General features: G+C 47.5%; 1 protein-coding gene across 1 annotated transcript in view; it reads right to left on the reverse strand.

Moving 5' to 3' along the window:
- sae1 (SUMO1 activating enzyme subunit 1) overlaps nt 1-23,251 on the reverse strand; it is a 105,628-nt gene that overhangs the window by 70,988 nt on the left and 11,389 nt on the right. Inside the window, exons 4-5 of the mRNA XM_038785865.1 lie at nt 12,612-12,754; nt 12,145-12,244 (exon numbers count right to left, since the gene is read on the reverse strand). Of these exons, the coding sequence (XP_038641793.1) occupies nt 12,145-12,244; nt 12,612-12,754 (243 nt within the window). The remainder of the gene's footprint in view (nt 1-12,144; nt 12,245-12,611; nt 12,755-23,251) is intronic.

Below are 23,251 nucleotides of genomic sequence, written 5' to 3' on the forward strand. Positions count from 1 at the left end.
CCTTGGGTAGGGTGCTCTTTCCAAGAGCCGGTGCAGACTCGATGGGCCGAATGGCCTCCTTCTGCACTGTAAATTCTATGATTGGGCAGAGATCTTTTCACAGCGAGACTGCACGATTTAATTTAAAGGAAATACTGTGAAGCGTTTAGTGCCAAGACAAGTTCGACTACCTACACACAAATTGGGGGTGGGAGGGCTGACGGGAGAGCGGTGGAGGGGGGTGAGCAGGAACAGGAGGGGAGGGAGAGGCCATATGGCAGGAGAGAGTGAAGAGCACTTGTTTGTCTCCCAGAGAGGTGCCGAGGGTCTTGTGGACGCTGCTCAATTACCTTTACTAAATCCTACCTCTCTGACCAAACTATTACATGGTTAGGTGTCAAATTTTGTAGGGCAGAACGGTGGTTCGATCCCGGCCCTGGGTCACTGTCCGTGTGGAGTTTGCACATTCTCCCCGTGTCTGTGTGGGTTTCACCTCCACAACCCAAAGCTGTGCAGGGCAGGTGGATTGGCTGTGCTAAATTGCCCCTTAATTGGAAAAAAAATTATTGGGTACTAAAAAAAGGTGCGAACTTTTGTTCCTTTTTAGTGTCATTTTGCTACAGTGAAGTGTTATCCTTTCCTTGGATTGCTGTCTTGCCAGGGTGGAGAGGGTCGAACATTCTGTTGATCCCGAGAGCAATGCCGTTGGGAATTTTAAACTCCTGGCAGGGTCGCCCATGACGGTAAGGTCAGAGGGTCAGAGGGGAGGAACCAGATAAGGCACAATGCAAAGCAAGTCCTCAACGGCGGATCAGGTGGAAGATCTGCGTCTGGTATCAACGGCGGCGATGGAGGATGAAGGCTGCAGCTGGAGGGAGATCCTCAATAGACGAGGTTCCCTCTCCACTGGAACTGGACCTACCCCCGGTCAAGGGCCGCGAGTCTGCTATTGTGCAACGGTAAACCCACCTTAAAAGTTGCCAGGCCTCTAACTGGAGGAACCCAGCACACCCCAAACACAGACGCGCCTTGCGGTAATCAGCGAGAGGACAGGACCGTGAAATCTGGAAGTCCCTGGCTTCGACTGGCATGTAACAATAATAATCTTTATTATTGTCACAAGTAGGCTTACATTAACAGTGCAATGAAGTTACTGTGAAAAGCCCCTAGTTGCCACATTCCGGCGCCTGTTCGGGTACACCGGGGGAGAATTCAGAATGTCCAATTCACCCTAACAGCACGTCTTTCGGGACTTGTGGGAGGAAACCGGAGCTCCCGGAGGAAACCCACGCAGACACGGGGAGAACGTGCAGACTCCACACAGACAGTGACCCAGCGGGGAATCGAACCTGGGACCCTGGCGCTGTGAAACAACAGTGCTAACCACTGTGGTACCGTGCCGTCCTACATACATCACTGTCGATATTAGGTTCTCATCCACCTGGTCACAATATTTATACGCTGCTATCTTCGCTGTTGTGTTGTGAGGCGTTGCAGCCATTTGAAGCACTTAACTGAATTAAATTGACTGGAGTACGCTTACCAGAAACCTACAATTTAACCATATTTTAAATTTAGAAAAAGAACAGTCAGCAGTTTGTTATGTCATAGATTTTGAGCTAAAGCATTGTACGGTTATTTTACTCTTTCAAGTGGGACACTGACAGTGAGTCAAACTGTCTAAATAATTGAAATTAAACAATGGATTTTTCGCAGTTTGCGAAATCTAAAACTTGCAAAGTGGGGATGTGACCTCGGGGGGTGCAAATGGAAATCTTATCCATGTTTAGCATGATTTCTAAAACAGCGTTTGGCAAGTAAGTTTATGTCAACGTCTGAAGGATTTTGAAGTCGGCCAACGTTTCCAGCACCGTCAGTAACTTCACATGTCACAAGCTCGGGTGCTGCCACAAGTTGGAATGGTGAACACAGTTCTGGCTTGGAACCAGTTTCTTAACACAAGCTGCAAATGGACGTTATTTAAAAAAGAAAGTGAACTCTGATCGTTTCTGCTGTGCACAGAAGCTGCCTCTGTGGTGGACAGAGGTCAGGGCTGCTGCTGTGGAAACTTGCGGCTCTGAAGTGGACGATCTGGTTTCGGAGCGAGCAGTTTGAAATGCCCTCCGAATTGAGTCTCGCATTAGGAAGTGGCTCCTTTGATGTGGCCCTTTTCGAATTGCACGCTGCCTCCAGGCACTTTGTATTAAAAACAGCACCACAGACTGATGCAGTCTATCATACCTCTGCTGGACTTTGGTTTTGCTTACCTGCTCTTTTCCTGCCAAGTTCCTTTCCAAAGATTTAGTCAATACCCTTTTGAAAATTAACATTGAATTGGTTTCCACTGCTGACAATTTACTGTTTTAAAAAAATATTTTCCCCCTTTTCAGTCGCCAAATATCTTAAATCTGGGTCCGTTAAATGCCTTGATTAAATCTCCCGGACCTGCCTTGCTCGAAAGACGACCATCTCAGCTTCTCCAAAACAACGCGTCTTCTTCAGTGATCCCTCACTAACGAATGTGATTGTCCACCTAAGAAACTCGCGTCAATAGTTTGCTGCGTGTTCTCACGTTTGGGCCCAGTCAGTTGAAGGAGTTGCTGAACAGACTGGAGGGAAATTGCCTAACGGGACTCCACTCCAGATTTTAAATGGTTTGCTCCTTTGCTGTTAACTCTGGATATTGTTGTTAGTGTTCAAAAAAATCTATATTTCTGCAGGTCATTTAAAATGCCCCCGTCCCCACAACCCCACTTACAATTATCCCGTTTATGAAAGTGTTTCCAGATATAATCATAGAATTTATAGTGCAGGAGGCCGCCATTCGGCCCATTGAAACCTCTACCCTATCCCCGTAACCCCATCCAACCTTTTTGGACACCAAGTGGAATTTAGAGTGGCCAATCTACCTCCCCTGCGCATTTTTGGCATGTGGGAGGAAACCCACGTGGAGAACGTGCAGACTCCGCACAGAAAGCGGCCCAAGCCGGGAATCGAACCTGGGACCCTGAAGGTGTGAAGCAGCAGTGCTAACCGCTGTAGCACAGTGATTAGCACAGTTGCTCCACAGCTGCAGGGTCCCAGGTTCGATTCCCGGCTTGGGTCACTGTCTGCGGGTTTCCTCCGGGAGCTCCGGTTTCCTCCCACAGTCCAAAGATGTGCAGGTTAGGTGGGTTGGCCATGATAAATTGCCCTTAGTGAAAGTTAGATGGGGATACTGGGTTACGGGGAAAGAGCGGAAGTGTGGGCTTGGATAGGGTGATCTTTCCTGGGCCTGTGCAGACTCGATGGGCCGAGTTGCCTCCTTCTGCACTGTAAATTCTAGGAAATCCCTGATAAACCAGTCAAGTGGGTTTCCTTCCAAGACCATGACCACCCGTCACTCACTCAACTGCAGGATCATTGATGGCAAGGAAACCCTAACCATTCTCGAACTCGAACTATAGAGTTTCCAGTCAATATTTGGGACTTAACTTTCCAAATATCGACTGGAAACGCTATAGTTCGAGTACTTGAGATGGGTCCGTTTTTGTCCAATGTGTGCAGGAGGGTTTCCTGACACGGTATGTAGATAGGCCAACAAGACATGAGGCCGTATTGGATTTGGTACTGGGTAATGAACCAGGACAGGTCTTAGATTTGGAGGTAGGTGAGCACGTTGGTGATAGTGACCACAATTCGATTACGTTTACTTTGGTGATGGAATGGGATAGGTATATGCTGCAGGGCAAGAGTTATATCTGGGGGAAAGGCAATTATGATGCGATGAGGCAAGGCTTAGGATGCATCGGATGGGAGGGAAACTGCAGGGGATGGGCACAATGGAAATGTGGAGCTTATTCAAGGAACAGCTACTGAGTGTCCTTGATAAGTATGTACCCGTCAGGCAGGGAGGAAGTGGTCGAGCGAGGGAACCGTGGTTACTAAAGTAGTTGAAACACTTGTCAAGAGGAAGAAGGAGGCTTATGTAAAGGTTCAGTTAGGGCGCTCGAGAGTTACAAGTTAGCTAGGACGGACCTAAAGAGATAGCTAAGAAGAGCCAGGAGAGGACATGAGAAGTCTTTGGCAGGTAGGATCAAAGATAACCCTAAAGCTTTCTATAGATATGTCAGGAATAAAAGAATGACTAGGGTAAGAGTCGGGCCAGTTAAGGACAGTAGTGGGAAGTTGTGCGTGGAGTCCGAGGTGATAAGAGAGGTGCTAAATGAATATTTTTTGTCTGTACTGTATTCACACAGGAAAAAGACAAAGTTGTCGAGGAGAATACTGAGATACAGGCTACTAGACTAGAAGTCCCCTGGGCCGGATGGGATTTATCCTAGGATTCTCTGGGAAGCTAGGGAGGAGATTGCGGAGCCTTTGGCTTTGATCTTCAAGTCATTTTTGTCTACAGGAATAGTGCCAGAAGACTGGAGGATAGCAAATGTTGTCCCCTTGTTCAAGAAGGGGAGTAGAGACAACCCCGGTAACTATAGACCAGTGAACCTTACTTCTGTTGTGGGCAAAGTCATGGAAAGGTTTATAAGAGACAGGATGTATAACCATCTGGAAAGGAATAATTTTATTAGAGATAGTCAACACGGTTTTGTGAAGGGTAGGTCGTGCCTCACAAACCTTATTGAGTTCTTTGAGAAGGTGACCAAACAGGTGGATGAGGGTAAAGCAGTTGATGTGGTGTATATGAATTTCAGTAAAGCGTTTGATAAGGTTCCCCACGGTAGGCTATTGCAGAAAATACAGAGGCATGGGATTCAGGGTGATTTAGCAGTTTGGATCAGAAATTGGCTAGCTGGAAGAAGACAAAGGGTGGTGGTTGATGGGAAATGTTCAGACTGGAGTCCAGTTACTAGTGGTGTACCACAAAGATCTGTTTTGGGGCCACTGTAGTTTGTCATTTTTATAAATGACCTGGAGGGGGGCGTAGAAGGATGGGTGAGTAAATTTGCAGATGACACTAAAGTCGGTGGAGTTGTGGACAGTGCAGAAGGATGTTACAAGTTACAGAGGGACATAGATAAGCTGCAGAGCTGGGCTGACAGGTGGCAAATGGAGTTTAATGCAGAAAAGTGTGAGGTGATTCATTTTGGAAGGAATAACAGGAAGACAGAGTACTGGGCTAATGGTAAGATTCTTGGTAGTGTGGACGAGCAGAGAGATCTCGGTGTCCATGTCCATAGATCCCTGAAAGTTGCCACCCAGGTTGAGAGGGTTGTTAAGAAGGCGTACGGTGTGTTAGCTTTTATTGATAGAGGGATTGAGTTTCGAAGCCATGAGGTCACGTTGCAGCTGTATAAAACACTGGTGCGGCCGCATTTGGAGTATTGCGTGCAATTCTGGTCACCGCATTATAGGATGTTGAAGCATTGGGAAAGGTGCAGAGGAGATTTACCAGAATGTTGCCTGGTATGGAGGGAAGATCTTATGAGGGAAGGCTGAGGGACTTGAGGCTGTTTTCATTAAAGAAGGTTAAGAGGTGACTTAATTGAGGCATACAAGATAATCAGAGGATTAGATAGGGTGGACATTGAGAGCCTTTTTCCTCGGATGGTGATGTCCAGCACGAGGGGACAAAGCTTTAAATTGAGGGGAGATAGATATAGGACAGATGTCAGAGGTAGGTTCTTTACTCAGAGAGTAGTAAGGGTGTGGAATGGCCTGCCTGCAACAGTAGTGGACTCGCCAACACTAAGGGCATTCAAATGGTCATTGGATAGACATATGGACAATAAGGGAATAGTTTTAGAACAGTACAGCACAGAACAGGCCCTTCGGCCCTCAATGTTGTGCCGAGCAATGATCACCCTACTCAAGCCCACGTATCCACCCTATACCAGTAACCCAACAACCCCCATTAACATTATTTTTTAGGACACTAAGGGCAATTTAGCCTGGCCAATCCACCTAACCCGCACATCTTTGGACTGTGGGAGGAAACCGGAGCACCCGGAGGAAACCCACGCGCACACGGGGAGGACGTGCAGACTCCGCACAGACAGTGACCCAGCCGGGAATCGAACCTGGGACCCTGGAACTGTGAAGCATTGATGCTAACCACCATGCTACTGTGCTGCCCTAGTGTAGATGGGCTTTAGAGGGGTTTCACAGGTCGACGCACCATCGAGGGCCGAAGGGCCTGTACTGCGCTATGATGTTCTATTCTCTACAATATCCACAAATTCTTCATCCTGCACAATTCACGATGATACTTAAGAGGGGCTGGTTTAGCTCACAAGGCTAAATCGCTGGCTTTTAAAGCAGACCAAGCAGGCCAGCAGCACGGTTCGATTCCCGTACCAGCCTCCCCGGACAGGCGCCGGAATGTGGCGACTAGGGGCTTTTCACAGTAACTTCATTGAAGCCTACTCGTGACAATAAGCGATTTTCATTTCATTTCATTTCAAGTGGGAGCGGAACCTTGCAGCCAATCACAGCATTGAAATTGGGCACAGACCCCCCCCCCCCCCCCCCCCCCCCCCGGGGCGTTCTATTTATAGGCATCAGTACTTCAAAATAGTCACAGATGTATTTATTGCTAAATCAACCCAAGTAAACAAAGTTGACGAGGCTCACTCAGGAACACACGCGCTAACACGAAATGAAGATCGCTGGAGGACAGAGAGAGAGGATATAGTTCTCGAGGGCTTCAGATAAGCATCACTGCCTTCTCCGAAAGGAGAAGGATCCACAAAAACCACATTTCCTGGAAAATGTACCCACTTGCGGACACACCTAATAATGGTCTTTACACCAATACCACAAGATGTTCCACTCCACACTGCAGCGCGCCTTTGATTGGCCTGAAGAGGATACAGAATTAGAAAAATAATCTAAACCACACAAGCCTTTTGTCAGCTTGCTGAGCCTCATGATTTTGCTCCAAAAGGCAAACCAGACCAGACAATAACACTGCAGAGAACTGCGAGCAAATGTAAAGAAAAACAACATCCATCAGCAGCTCTTGCAGAGTGTTTAACTCATCCTCATTTACCTCCCCTACACAAATTACCTGGATTGTGAAACATACTGGTAGCAACCGAATTCGAAAACAATACCAAACTAGGGCAAGGCAGTAAAGTGTTTAATCTGCAGAAAAAAAAGTTAGGATTACCAGAAGTACAAGGATCACTGCCCTCGTCTCCGATTGCTACCCCCCTGTAAAGATCAGAACACTGTATTCTTTAAAAAAAAATTTAGAATACCCAATTATTTTTTTCCAATTAAGGAGCAATTCTGAGTGGCCAATCCACCTACTCTGCACATTTTTGGGTTGTGGGGGCGAAGTCCATGCAGACACAGGGAGAATGCGCAAACTCTACACGGACAGTGACCCAGAGCCGGGATCGAACCCGGGTCCTCAGCGCCGTGAGGCAGCAGGGCTAACCCACTGCATCACCGTGCTGCCCCGGACAAAGCATTCTTAATACTTCTGCTTCTTAAATCAAGTTGCAACAAGATATTCTACCGTGAAGAGAATCACAGCCGAGCTGGGTTGTATCTACTTTTTCCAGTTGCAAGGCAAAGAATTTTAAAAAATAATAATCTTTATTGTCACAAGTAGGCTTACAGTAACACTGCCATGACATTACTGTGAAAATCCCCTCGTCGCCACACTCCGGCGGCTGTTCAGGAACACTGTGGGAGAATTCAGAATGTCCAATTCACCCAAAAAGCACGTCTTTTGGGGCTTGTGGGAGGGAACCCACGCAGACACCGGGGGGACGGGGGGGGGGGGGAGACACATGCAGACTCCGCACAGACAGCGACCCAAGCCGGAATCGAACCCTGGAGCCTGGCGCTGTGAAGCAACAGTGCTAACCACTGTGCTGCCGAGCCAATAGAATTGAAGACCAGCTTAACTTTCCACCTCCTTAACCTGCGCACAGGCAGAGTGAGCACGCAATTATTTATTGAAAAAAGATACCATGTTTTGAAAACCTGACCCCGCACACGTTTTACCGGGAACATTGCTCGGCAGCTGTAGATTTAGTTGTGGTGGTCGTATTAACAAGGGCACAGAATACAGCTGGGATCTGGAGCATTTTAGTCTATTTGGTTTAGCACCGCACTGGGTGGTGGCTTCATCCACTTTGTCACTCATCATCTAACGTGAACCATCTCCAATTCTTACTCTATTGACTTGTTTGGAGTGTGGAAGGTACACAAAGTGACGGTTCACACATCATCTGCTCCACCCCAGAACTCGAGTAGCCTTTTATCAGCCATCTGTGCGGTTTGAAACACGATCGGCAGACCCCGAGGTAAACTAAAGGTCAGTTTCTACTTGCTGTGCTCTGCGAGTCAGACACCAGCACCATCGGTAGTACCCCTTCATTTAAATTAACCAAAATAATTTCCTGTGAGAATATATCAGGTATCACTACCACCTACTGAGCATATTATGATTTTGCTGCGCTATTATATTTAGACTGTGCCTGGAGAGGAGGGCGTGGAAAATGAGTAAACTTTATCATTCTTATGTTCCGTCCTTTTGTTTATTTCAAAAAACTCTTTCGCTGAGCATTTAATTCATCTGAAAAGGTAGCCGGCTTCCTTCACCTTTCAGCCCCGAGCAGATCTGATGCATTAACTCGATCTCGCAGGGGCCAGGAGACCGACTCCCTAGTCTGGAGCCAGAGAGAAACAAAAACTTCAATACCACCTTACGTCAGCAGGAGAATTGGAGAATGATCAGCGTGTTGCTGCCAACAGGTTGCTCAGAACATTGGGGATAATAAGCCATTAGATAATGCAATTTAAAGAAAATTGACTTCTTTGCAACGCACTAAATACACCCCAAATTCTTACCATATTTAACAGCAGACCTGTCACCCCTGCTCTGATGAAAGGTCAGCTTTATACCAGCTCCCTTGTATTATGAAGCAAAAAATATATACTCTTGCAGTTTCGAGCAATACTCCAGTGCAGTACTGCGGGAGTGCTGTACTGCAGGAAGTGCTGTTTTTCGGACGAGATATTAAACAACACGACAGTTTCGTGGCCATTTGCTTGTTGCTTCACAGTGCCAGGGTCCCAGGTTCGATTCCCGGCTTGGGTCACTGCTGTGCAGAGTCTGCACGTTCTCCCCGTGTCTGCGTGGGTTTCCTCCTGGTGCTCCGGTTTCCTCTCACAAGTTCCGAAAGACGTACTGTTAGGTGAATTGGACATTCTGAATTCTCCCTCAATTACCTGAACAGGCACCGGAATGTGGCGACTAGGGGTTCGTCACAGTAACGTCATTGCAGTGTTAATGTAAGCCTACTTGTGACAATAAAGATTATTATAAAGCAGAGACAATCAAATCATGATCATCAGTCTCCTATTTGTCAGCCTCAAAGGGAAATGCACCCGTGCTTTGCTTCCATACTGCGCTGACTGAACATTAGCTAATTGGCCAGACTGGCTCAAACAGCTAGCTCCATCAAACATATGATCTATAGGTTGGCATTCAACCTCTTACGCACTGCAGCAACTGGGCAGATTTTGCAGCACCATCTCGCTGTGAAGCAACAATGTGACGTTGTACAAGTGGGACGGATCTCACGGAGATACCTTTTATGAAAAAGGCCAATTTCCTTTGGATATTAAGGTTAAAAACTAAAATACCAAATTCAGAAAAGGAGCCTGCGTGAGATTCAACAATCAATGTGCCAGAATACACTGATGTTAACAGCTGCAGGAGCATATATATATATTTTTTAAAAATCAATTAATAGCATTGGTTGGGAACTCCAGTGAAACCTCGTATGGTTTTTGGGAACGATTGTGAATGACAAAACACTTGACATTTTAAGACAATTTTTTCACAAAAATATGGGAATTCTCTTCAAAGACGTATGCGCCCCCAAACTTACACGGCATCTGTGAGTCTAGATTTAGCCGGTGTTAAATATAAGCAAGCAGGGGGTGGGGGAATTCCAGGGAGCATACAGAATTCCATGATAAAAGATGCCAGTCTCCTGGATCCTATTAATCCCACAGAACAAAGAGATGGGATTTCCCCCAAGTGCTTGTTGAATGCCATTCCGATTCTTTAACACGCCGTGAGCACCGGTGTCCACTATTGATCTCATTGGCCCCAATTGGCCGCAGTTACTTTAAGAAGCCACAGTGGCCCCTTTGTCTAAAAGTTTGAGAAAACACCAAGCCGGGGAGACAGAGGAATCAGGAATCTCTGCCGACCTGTGTCAGAGGAGGGAATATCCCCCATAAAACTCCTTACACTGTGGAAGTGCCCCTGATTGCCAAACATAACGGCTTGCCTCCAGCAACAATTCAATCGGGCTTTGTTTCATTTTGTTGATGAGGAAGAGGGCAGCGGACAGACAGAAACAATGCTGCAGTCGCAAAGATCAGGCGCAGCACTGACTATTAGATCGTCAGCCAGCCAATTAAGTTACAGACAATTGTTCTTCATCAGTTTCAGGGAAATACAAATCTAACCAACGTGCATTGTGAAATTACAGCACTTATTGACTACGCGTCCAAATTTGCCTGTGTTCAGGTTGCCCACAATAACGCATCTTAACAGCCCAGCTTCTGCAGGCCAACAGGCTGGATTGTAAAGCAAAGCTGCCCTCTGTCGGTCTGGTTCAACTCCAGCCCCTCAATTCTCTCTTCCCTGGCAAGTGATTCTGAAACCATGGGGCTGGGCTGGTACTGCTCTGAACACAGGGACAAACAGCAGGGATTCTGACCATCTGCACGCCTATAAAACCTTGGGGCGCTCCTGTTACGATCAAACCAGGCGCTAAATCAAAGAAGGGTTCAGAAATTTAAGGATTCTGATGAGCGGGATCAGTAATGAGGATGCATCGAGTGGATTTGATAATCTGGCCTCATAAACATCCAACAAAACCACTTCAAGGTTGTGTGGTGGAAACATGCTCTGTATACGTGACAAGGTACGTTAAAGAGTGGCCACACAGACTTGCACAACATTCTTCCTTTTAAAAAAAATATTACATTTTATATTTTAGCACTTGCAACCAATAAAAGCCAAACTGCTGGCAAAAATGGCAATGCTGCTTACACAAATGTCAATGGTCATTCATAGAAGGTGATTGCGTTTCTTCATCCATATTAATGATGATAAAATGGAGGCCATTACCTTGCTATAGAATGAAAATAGACACAGGAGCAACTCAAGTTAAATTAGTGAAAAGTAACTGGAGGGGGGCAGCACGGTGACAGTGGTTATAGAATTATTTACAGTGCAGAAGGAGGCCATTCGGCCCATCGTGTCTGCACCGGCCCTACGCCCACACCTCCACCTATCCCCGTAACCCCAACTAAGCTTTTTGGACACTAAGCAGCAATTTAGCATGGCCAATCCATCTAACCTGCACATCTTTGGACTGTGGGAGGAAACCGGAGCACCCGGAGGAAACCCACGCAGACACGGGGAGAACGTCCAGACTCCGCAGTGACCCAAGCTGGGAATCGAACCCGGGACCCTGAAGCTGTGAGGCAACAGTGCTAATCACTGTGCTACTGCACGGCCCAGTTGGCACTGTTGCCTCGCGGCGCCGAGGACCCAGGTTCCTTTCCGCGCGGCGTTTGCACATTTTCCCCATGTCTGTGTGGGTCTCACCCCCACAACCCAAAGATGCCCCTTAATTGAAAAAAAAAAGAGAATTGGGTACTCTAAATTTATATTTAAAAAAAGAAAATTAACTGGAGCAATTAAAACAAATCGCATAAACTGCGGGATCCTCATTCAACAATGCCCAAATGTTATAAACAAGCTTTGTCTATTAAAAAGATCTCAGAAATTAGAACAGGAGATGAACCTAGCCCGTTTCATGCTGCTATCTTGGCCTGCCAAGATTCTTGCAAACTTCCTCGAAACCAAGTTTGCACAGCCCTTGCATGAAATAGCCAATGAAGGTTGGGAGTGACTGGAGATGCAGAGCAATGTTGTTTTCTCTTAATTGCCCTCTGAAACCGCCCAGCAAGCCATTTTCAAAGGCAATTAGGGATGGCCAATAAATGATGGCCTAGCCGTCGACGCATCCCAAGAAAGATCCTGACATGAATCAAACAAAATAATCAGAAGTCTCTTAACTCTATCCCTTCCAAATCTGGCTAAATTTGCCCGTCCTGCCCTTATTCCAAGGGGTCAAAATTGCAGCATTGCTTCAGTAACAGAGCGAGCGATTTACATACCTTTTTGATCAACGTAGTTTCATTTGGATCAATCTTCACTTTCTTAGCTTTAGGTCCATCTTCCTCACCTGGTCCAACTTTTACCACCTTTTGCTTCTCTCTGAAGGATATTTAAACCGGGGATTAAAAACAATCGGCTGCCACATACATTTTCCAAGGCTCTCTCGCAATAACGCACTGACCTTTTCCACAAGACACTCGGCCTCTCTTGCGCAAAAATCAAACAGATATTGCCGAGAAAATAGGGGTTATGATTCAGGCTCACCAGTAGTTCTCCTGTGATTTGGCCTTGATGAATGACATTACAAGAGGAAACGTTCTGTGGTGCACAACGCCAATGGGTTGCAGAAAGAGATATGCAGGAAGCAGAGGGATAACACACTGCAGCCGTGCAGCCCCGTCACTGTGACTTTGGCTGCAAATAAGGAAAGGGACGAGGTGAAGGGGCAAGAATAATTTAAACTTACTCCACGAACTTGTGCTCTCCCAAATCGGAAAACATATAACCATGGTAACCGAAGACATCCCCAGCAAAGAATTTTATGTTGCGTGATCGGCAGAATTGATCGATTCGGACCATCACATCACGTGGGCAGCATGTCAGGCAGACCTGCAAGAGTAAAAGCAAATTACTGCGGATGCTGGAATCTGAAACGAAAGGGAAAATGCTGGAAAATCTCAGCAAGTCTGGCAGCATCTGTAGGGAGAGAAAAGAGCTAACGTTTCGAGTCCGATGACTCTTTGTCAAAGCTCAGCTTTGACAAAGAGTCATCGGACTCGAAACGTTAGCTCTTTTCTCTCCCTACAGATGCCGCCAGACCTGTAAGAGTGAATATCTTGTAATTACTAATTGGCAACAGACAACGCCCTTAATACACTGATCCACGCTGTCAAGTCACTGAACCAAGTTCAGCATCTCTAGAAAAAGGTGGGGACTATTCGTCACGTGGGAGTGAAAGGGCAAATGGTGTCAGAATAGTAGGATCACAAAAACGTGAATATTTTAGTTTTGAATGTCAAAGAATGATAGCTAGAAATCTTGACTAAAATGGTAGCCAATGCTGGAAGTGCACATACCGGCCAATCAGACGGTGTCGGGAAAAGTCCTCACCCCCCCAAGCTCTTCATCACGATTAAACTGCGGATTTTCTTCCCTCTCCCCCACTTCCTCCTCAAAAGAACCCGGCTGCTCCGAGCAGGCATTTCCCTTCCCGGCTCTCGCACCACATCGATCGTTGCCACACGATTACGGCCGAGGCAACCGCACAAATAAGATCGCACTCGAAATTTCCAAATCTGCGAGCTGTAGCGGGCTTACTGCAGGTAAAACGGCGGGGATCGCACTCGCCGACGGTTGGGAAACCGTTCCCGAAAGAAAGGGAATCGGACAAAAAACAGATAGCACGCACTCCCAGCATACGGCCAAAATTCGGTATCGAGTGAACACATTTTTAGGCTATAAAAGTACACACAAATTAGGAAACCATGCGCTATATTGTCACAGCTGAAAAAGCTATATTTACAATTGCGTCTGGTTTAGTTGGGACTTTCCCACCTGACAATGATCAACTTTATTTAGTTAGGGGGAAATGGGAAAGGGGAAAAAAAGGAGGCAGCATTGGGAGGGGGGGGGGGGGCGGGTACAACACCTTGCATGCACCTTTTAAAAAGTAAATTTGGAGTACCCAATTAAGGGCCAATTTAGCGTGGCCAATCTACCTACCCTGCACATCTTTGGGTTGTGGGGGGTGAAACCCACGCAGACACGGGGAGGATGTGCAAACTCCACACGGACAGTGACCCGGGGCCAGGATCAAACCCGGGTCCTCAGCGCCGTAGGCAGCAGTGCTAACCAGTGTTAACCACTGCGCCGCCGTGCCTCCCAACACCTTGCCTGCACACCTAGTCAATAATGTGGGGAGCAGCAGTATGAAGCAGCATAGCAGGGCAATTGAAAAAAAAACGGATTTCAGTCTCTGCAGAAGCAGTCTTCTCGTTCCAGACAGCCCACACTTGCCTTTTGTCAAAACCGTACGCAGCAATGTAAGTAACCCAGAATCATACATCAACACCAGGATGACATTAAAACCTGGATGACTGACTGTCTTAAATTTAAGAAGTTTATTTGTCCAACATCTGTTCTTGCACTTTTTCCAGGCGGCTGGGGGGGGGGGGGGGGGGGGGAATTCCAGGACCTTCGGAAACAAAGGAAGCTTCACAGTGTGAAATACTGCTTCAGACCTTCGAAGAATCAGTCAACCAGAGAGTTGTCCCTTGCGGGGAGTGGGGGAGGGTAGGAGAAGGGCAACAGGGAGCCGAAACTACAGAAGAATATAACACAGCCACTGGCTCAACTTAACCAATTCAAACGGGGTTTTATTGCAGGAAACTCAGGAGTTTTTAAACCAGCATTCTTTGCAAATACATTTTCCAATTCCATCCACAACCAAATGGCCTCGATGGCACAAGCATAAATTATTTACCTCACTCCCCATAAACACAGCATGAAACTCATTACACACATGAACACGCGCCGCTGTGAAAATAACGACAAAAGAATTCAGGGACTTTCCAAAACATCTTTGACATTCTTAAGTCGATAGCTTGACCCCTTTTCAGTGAACTGGCTTTGTCTCATTTTCCTGATCTTCTGACTTCATTTTGCTCAGGATTTATTTGTACAACTGCTTTGCCAAAATTCTGAATCTCAACAAAATGAACTCAAAGACCCTGCGAGAAATAAACAAATGACAACTCTGGTTTTACAATGGTACACATCTTTTATTCTCCAAATTCACAGGATTGCTATGCTTTTCACCGTCGACCGAATTCTAGGGGCAGGTTTAACTTTTAGTTCCAATGCATATGCTGAGCGGGGGGAGGGGGGGGGGGGGGGGAGAAGAGAGGGAGGGAGGGAGGCAACAATATCTAAAGAGGTCTGTAACCTGCCAAGAGAAATGAGCACGTTTGAGACCATGGAGGAAACAGATGGAGCACGCTGACAGAATAGTGTATCGGAAACCATCCAACTTCTTATGAACTCAGCAGTCAATTGATTAATCTGTGGCTCGACATTGATTCCAAATTGTGCGACAGTGCAGTTAAGCATCAGGCCAGTTATATTCAGACAGTCTTGACGGAGAGTTACACAGTAGCAATGAAGCCTTGAACAAGATTTATTATAATACTGGAAATGCTGGATTCCGATAAACGCCTGCACAGACGAGAGGGACAAACCCATTAAAAGAATCATAGAATCCCTACAGTGCAGAAGGAGGCCATTCAGCCCATCGAATCTGCACCGGCCCTTGGAAAGAGCACCCTACTTAAGCCCACACCCCCACTCAAACCCCATAACCCAGTAACCCCACCTAAACTTTTGGACACTAAGGGACAATTTAGAATGGCCAATCCACCTAAACTGCACATCTTTGGACTGTGGTAGGAAACTGGAACACCCGGAGGAAACCCACGCAGACACGGGGAGAAAGTGGAAACTCCGCACAGCCAGTGACTCGAGGTTGGAATCGAACCCGGGTCCCTGGCTCTGTGAGGCAGCAGTGCTACTCGAATTGTTCACTCTGTTTCTCTCGTGTTGAGTTTTTCTAGCGTCCTCTGCTCCTATTTCAGGTGGCCACGATTGTCAGTGGAAAATCATTGTTGCTCCAGGGTTGTTGGTGCTGCAAAGAGTTCCGAATATGGCATGTCACCCAGCCATCTTCATCTGCTTGCTAAGCAACCTCGGTCAAATGTCGAGGCTAGGGCTACTGGCGGACGATTCTATAAAGTGAAACTCCAGTCATAATCTGCTGATAAATGAAGCAACCAAGGCTTATCCTACGACAGGCCCTGTGCTTGGGTAGGGAATATTCATACCAGGAATGGACAATCTCCAGGAAGAGAATACACAAACTTCAACAGTGCCATTAACACCGTGATCATTATCCGAGGGGGGGACGGAGAAATCATCAGTCACTAGATATTTAACTGGACCATACAGATCAAACCACTGGTTACAACAGCAGGGTAGAGGTTGGGTACCATGAAACAAGTAACTTCCATCCAGGTAGCTCTCCATCATTTATAAAGTTCAAGTCAGGAACGTGATGCGATATTCACCCTCTAATGAACTAAAAAAACTGCCTCAACCACTGGTGCGCTGTGTTTGGAGTATGTGCCATCTACCGCACGAACTGGAACAACTTGCCAAACTTACTCCGACAGCACTGTCTCGCTCCCGATTCGGCCAAAGGAGGCCAACCCCAAAATCATGCAAGTGCTATCACCTGATCATACCTGCGCCATACTCATTCCTGGGCCCTGGGACTCATTGAAACTTACAGAATACTGACAGGCCTAGATAGAGTGGACGTGGAGAAGATGTTTCAACCAGTAGGAGCAACTAGAACGCGAGGGCACGGTTTCAAACCGAAGGGACCAGCCCTTAAAACTGAGATGAGGAGGAATGTCTTCAGCCAGAGGGTGGAACTCTTTGCCGCAGGAGGCTGTGGAGGTCAAGTCACTGAGTGTCTTTAAGACGGAGATAGATAGGTTCTTGATTAATAAACGGGATCAGGGGTTACGGGAGAAGGCAGGAGAATGGGGATCAGCAATACATCAACCATGGTTCAATGGCGGAGCAGACTCAGTGGGCTGAATGGCCTATTTCTGCTCCTATATCTTATGGTCTTAAAATTCTCCATTCAACACTATTTCCACAAGAGCTTGTTATGAAGTGTTACACAAAGTATTCATTTATAATGTCACTGACTGAACATACATATGTATTGAACTTTTTTGAAAGGAACAATTTTCCTAAGCAAAGGACACTGGGGCAGCACAGTAGCAGTGGTTAGCACAGTTGCTTCACCACTCCAGGGTCCTAGGTTCCATTACCCGCTGGGTCACTGTCTGTGCGGAGTCTGCATGTTCTCCCTGTATCTGCGTGGGTTTCCTCCGGGTGCTCAGGTTTCCTCCCACAGTCCAAAGACGTGCAGGTTAGGTGGATTGTCCGTGCTAAATTGCCCTTAGTATCCAAAAAAGGTAGAGTGCGGTTACTGGGATAGGGTGGAGGCGTGGTGCTGAGTGGGGTGCTCTTCCCTAGGGCTGGTGCAGACTCGATGGGCCGAATGGCCTCCTTCTGTACTTTAAATTCTCTGACACTGGCATATATCAGCTAAATTGCATTTGCAAAGGACACGAGCTGTTTTATGGAGACATGGGTTTACGGAACGCAGAGGTCACATGATCCAGTTCTTGGATGTAAATTTGGATAGAGCGCGCGCACCCAACCCACCAGAAGACCACATTGCTACAAACCAAGAGTTCTTAAAGGAAAATTCTGAATCAACATCCACTGTCTCCAGTGGGAAACCCCCAAGGATCGCTCAGCTGTGAATAAGCATTTGGACACTCCAAGTTTTAACATCCAATATTCTGCAGTTTCACATTTTTGCATGTTTGAGGGGGATTGTATATGTTGTTTTGAATAGCTGTACATATTTGTTGTTTCAAGTGGTGTTCCACAGGGCTCTGTGTTGGGACCATTACAATTTGTGTTATATATTAACGATTTGGACGTGAACGTGGGGGGCACGATTGGGAAATTTGCAAACGACGCAAAGATTGGCCGAGTGGTGGACAGTGTAGAGGATAGCTATATTATTATTATAGATATAGATGGATTGGTGGCGTGGGCGATAAAGTGGCAGATGGAACTGAACACAGAGAAGTGTGAGGTCATGCATTTAGGGAGGTCATAAGGACTACACAGGGAATATACCAACAGGGGTAGATGAAGTGAGTGATCTTGGCATACAAGTAAACAGGTCCCTAAAGGCAGCAGTTCAAGTGGACAAGATAGTTAAGAAAGCATCTGGAATGCTCTCCTTCACTGGCAGAGGTATAGAAATTAAGGATATTGGGTGTGATGCAACGGCTGCGCTGCGACCGGAAATCGCCACGGCGCATCGTGGCTGATAGAAGCTGGGAGATCCCGCTCCCGGGATCCACCCAGCCTGAACGCCTTCGCGAGGTCTCATTTCCCGAGGATAATAACAGCACCCGGGGTGTTGGGATCTATCCCCTTCTTCTGACCTCAGGCGAGCGCCGTTCAGCAGCGATTCCCACAAACAGGGACCAGATGGAATGGCATTCGTGGGGTCTCCCAGGAGATTGGAGGCCCCCAGCTGCGCGCCCTTTGGGGCGCTGCTGGTGTCAGCCTGCACCCTGGCAGTGCCAACTGGGTGCCAGCCTGGCACTGACAAGGTGCCCAGGCAGCACTGGCTAGGGCACTGCCAGGATGGCACTGACAAGGGGACAAGCTGGCATGTGTGTGCTGCCGATTGGGAGTGCCCTGCGCGGGTGCTGGGGGTACCTTTCCAAAGAACTGGGGGGGGGGGGGGGGGGGGGGGGGGAGAGAGAGAAGAGAGTCGGGGTCACGTTGGGGGCCTCGGGGTCTCTCGCTACACTGAGGAGTTCCGGTGAGCGAAGCTCCTCAGTGTAGAAAACGGGGCTATATTTGGCCTTGGCACTGTGCTACCCGCTGAGGCCCCTGATTTAACCAGAGTGGTGGTTGTGTAGCCATGTGTTTCTCGGCATTGAGAGTGCCGGTAAACACGCGGTTAAATGCGCTCGCTATGGGGCTTTGTTCCCATTTAGTTGAATCGCGCCTTGTTGGAATTGTATAAAACACTGGCAAGGCCACAACTGGAGTATTGTGGGCAGTTCTGGTCACCACATTACTGGAAGGAAGTTGTTGCTCTGGAGAGAGTGCAGAGGAGGTTTACAATAATGTTGCCAGGGTTAGGAAAGTGTAGCTATGAGGAGAGATTGGGGTTAATTAGGTTGATAGGTTGGGGTTAATTAGGTAATTTGGACATTCTGAATTCTCCCTCAGTGTACCTGAACAGGCGGCGGAATGTGGCGACTAGGGACTTTTCACAGTGACTTCATTGCAGTGTTAATGGAAGCCTACTTGTGACAATAAAGATTATTATTAGGGGTGGCTTAATTAAAGTGTACAAAATGATGAGGGGAAGATATAAGAGTGGACAGGATGAAATTGTTTCCCGTGGTGGAGGATTCTAGAACCAGGGGACATAGATTCAGGATAAGAGGCAGACGGTGTAGGTGGGACATGAGGAAGAACGTTTTTACGCAGAGGGTAGTGTGAGTCTGGAATTCGCTGCCCGAGTTGGTGGGGGAGGCAGAGACCCTAAACTCTGTTAAGAAATACCTGGATCTGCACCTTAAACTAGAGGGGTATGGACCGGGTGCAAGAAGGTAGGATTAAGAAAGGGCACCTGGGTGTCTTTGGGCTGGCATGGACAAGATGGGCCGAATGACCTCCTCCTGTGCTGTAACTTTTCTCGGGAGAGAGACAACAACATTTTAAACCTTTCGTTAATTTCTGCATCTTCACCGAAGTAAGTTCCAGCAATAAAATTAACTCTCGTTAACTTAAGGAACCCGAGTATCTTATTTCTTGCACTGAGCATGGTTAAATAGTGAAATGGCAACATCGCCTCGCTGTTAAATTCAAATTCTGTTGTAACCAACTCAGGAATGGGACACTGGGAGGAGTCAATTCAGCCCTGTTGATCTGGTTGTAATAAACTGCAGCGGTCCCAGATGACCCACGTCACTGACCGGTAATCGGAGACGGGCAATAAATGCCAGTGATGCCCAGACCCCGCGAATAAATTAAGCTAAAAAAAAAAGGAGAGAGATCAGTGGTCAGCAATGAGGAATGGTACAGCTGTCTCTTTTCTCCCTCCTCGGGAACGGGGTCTGATCCAGCTCGATTGAACTGGCTCAGCAGTCTCTGTGACTGAGTTGTGCTGCTATTTGTGACCTGAAACAACCCACCAACATCAACCCGCTGCTGATTTTTTTTTTCCCTTCTCTTTGATCCACTGAAATCTTATCTGCCCGCTCCACAACCTACGAGGTTATGGGACCGTGACCCACCATTGACTTTGAGACAATGCACTCAGACAGTTAATAATGCTGCCATTTAACCGAGTATTTATGCCCGATTCTCAGCTGCATTGTTCTCTGGCGTGAGGTGCCTCCAAATTGCAGCCCTCGCTGCTTTCTTTCAAGCTAAAGCCCAGTGGATCTTTAGTAAATGGATTTCAAAGTTCCTGTTATGGGTAAAAAGAAATTTCCTGCCAGACAGAAACATGTGGAGCAGACGGTTACTCCAGGCAGCGAATTGCCACAAACTCAAGGACGAAAAACAGCCCAGTTCTTTGATTTGTCCCTGGGAACACAATTCCATGACCCAAACCCATTCTTCACGAGGTCTTGACACTTGCTGACCAACAACTTGTTTTCATGTAGCGCCTTGTAACGTCATTAAAAAGTCCCAATGAGCTTCCAAGGGAGCGCTGGAAAGGAGACACGAGGGCGGGTGACTAATAGCCTGGCCAAAGGGTTTCCAGGAGATTTTCTTCTTCAAATCGGAGGGAGAGGCTCAGGGAGGGATTTTGGGGCCAAGGCAACTGAACTCATGGCCGCCAATGGTGAAGCAATTATTTATTTATTTCCCCCCAATTAAGGGGCAATTTAGCGCGACCTACCTGCACAGCTTTGGGTTGTGGGGGCGAGACCGACACAAAAACGGGGAGAATGTGCAAACTCCACACGGAGCGCGGCCCGGGGCCGGGATCAAACCCGGGTCCTCGGCGTCATGAGGCAGCAGTGCTAACCACTGTGCCGCCATGCCGTGAGGCAGCCGTGCTAACCACAGCCCCACTGTGCCGTGAGGCAGCCGTGCTAACCACTGCGCCGCCATGCAGCCTCTATGGTGAGACAATGATAATTGAGAATTACAACGGCAGCCCGAAGGTTTCGCCCCCACAACCCAAAAATGTGCAGGGTAGGTGGATTGGCCACGCTAAATTGCCCCTTAATTGGAAAAAATTAATTGCATGCTCTAAATTTATATTAAAAAAATAAATTGAGAATTACAGAAGACACACAGGTTTGCTCTCTCTCAGGAATGCAGCTCTGTGCAACGTCTTTCTCTCGTTTTCCGATGCATTTAGCTATAGTTTCGCTCTGGGGTCTGAAAGTTATGCAATAGACAAGGTTAGGCATTCTGATCAACTTTGGTCCCTCACGGGCAGCAGGGTGGCATAGTGGATTAGCCCTGCGGCATCACGGTGCCGAGGTCCCAGGTTCGATCCCAGCTCTGGGTCACCGTCCGTGTGGAGTTTGCACCCCCACAACCCAGGGCAGGTGGATTGGCCACGCTAAATTGTCCCTTAATTGGAAAAATGAATTGGGTACTCTAAATTTAAATAAAACGTTGGTCCCCCACCAACGGTGGGGAATGGCTGCCATTTTGCATAAGATCTCGAAACAACAGAGAGAAGGAGGACCGGTAAAGGGAAACTGATTCAATGTAGTCGCTGTGATCCCAAACAAACTGCATGAACGGGCAGCGGAAGCAGTAACTTTCAAAGGGGAATTGGGCAAATGCTTGAAGGGGAGAACAAATGCACAGCCAAGGGGAAAGAGCAAGAGGACTGGGACTGGCTTGACCATATTTTTCATCATCCAAAAACATCCCTGTCACAGGGGAGTCATGTCTAACAGTTGCAATGATATCAGTTTGAGGCGTGTAGCTGTGTTGAAGTGAGCGGGGTTCTATATCTAAAGGAGAGGGCAATAACCCCTCCATAGCTCTGTGCCTTCCTCTGTCTCAAATGCTTATCCTTTCTAATCTTCTCCAACAAGAGACAATCTTCCCATTTCCGCTCGACATTCAACAGTATTATCAATAATGAATCCTCGACTGTCAACATACTGGGGTTATCAATTATCAGAAACGCTACCAGAGTAGGGCAGGGGCTGGGAATTCTACAGATGAACTCACCTCTTGACTCTCCAAAGCCTGGCCATGGACAAGGCACAAATCAGGGGTATGATGGAATCGTAGAATTCCTACAGTGCAGAAGGAGGCCATTCCATCCATCACCTCTATGCTGACCCTCCAAAAGAGCACCCAATCCAGGCTCCCCTGCCCTACCCCCCCCGTAGCCTCATCCAACGTTCACCCATCTGCACACCAAAGGACAATTTTAGCATGGTCAATCCACCTAACCGGCACATCTTTGGACCGCGGGAGGAAACCGGAGCACCCGGAGGAAACCCACGCAGACACGGGGAGAACGTGCAGACTCCACAAAGTCACCCAATGCCAGAATTGAATCCGGGTCCCTGGCGCGGTGTGGCTGTAGTGCTAACCACTGTGCCATTGTGCTGCCCTCCACTCACTACTGGCCTGGGCGAGTGCAGCTCCAACACTCCAGAAGGTTGACAAGATCCAGGCCAAAGCAGCTGGCCTCCCTGGCACCCCATCCAGCATAATAAACCATCACTCTCGCTACCACTAGCACACAATGGTAGTAGAGTGCAGCATACACAAGATACATGACAGCATCTCATCAAGCCTCCATCAACGACACCTTTCAAAACCTGCAACCTCTATCATCTAGAAGGGCAAGGGCAGAGGGTACATGAGAAAGCCACCATCTGCAAGCTCCCTCTCCAAGCCACACACCGTCCTCACTTGGAAAGATATCATCGTTCCTGCACTGCCACTGGGTCAAAGTCCTGGAACTCCCGAACAGCACTGTGGGTGTACCTCAAGAAAGCAACACACCACCGCCTTCTCTGGGGCAATTCGGGATGGGCAACAAATCCTGGCCTAGCCAGCGAAGCCCACGTCCCGTGAAAGAATAAAAGGAATCTTCCCTCACGGGGGTGCCTTACCCCAAAGAGCGAGTTGGAACAAACTGGTTTGCCCCTTAAATCGAAGCAGAACTTGAGCTGTCCTGTTACAGCAGCAGATAGGCTCACGCCTTTGAAAGAGACAGAACTAATATTTTCGCAAACAAAACCAGCACTCCAAGAGTTAACCATTTATTTTTTTCCAGATCCCGCTAATGAAAACCTGACAAGTCTCTGATCACCTCTGGGACAAGATGGCTCGTTCCCCTTGCTGCGGTGTTTATACAATAGCCGGAAATCTCAAAGAACGCACAACAGGAAAGCCGGCAGCCTTTGGGATCCTACAGCACTGCAAAGCTGAAAA

Source organism: Scyliorhinus canicula, chromosome 27 (genome assembly GCF_902713615.1).
Source record: "Scyliorhinus canicula chromosome 27, sScyCan1.1, whole genome shotgun sequence".
Lineage (NCBI taxonomy): Eukaryota > Metazoa > Chordata > Chondrichthyes > Carcharhiniformes > Scyliorhinidae > Scyliorhinus > Scyliorhinus canicula.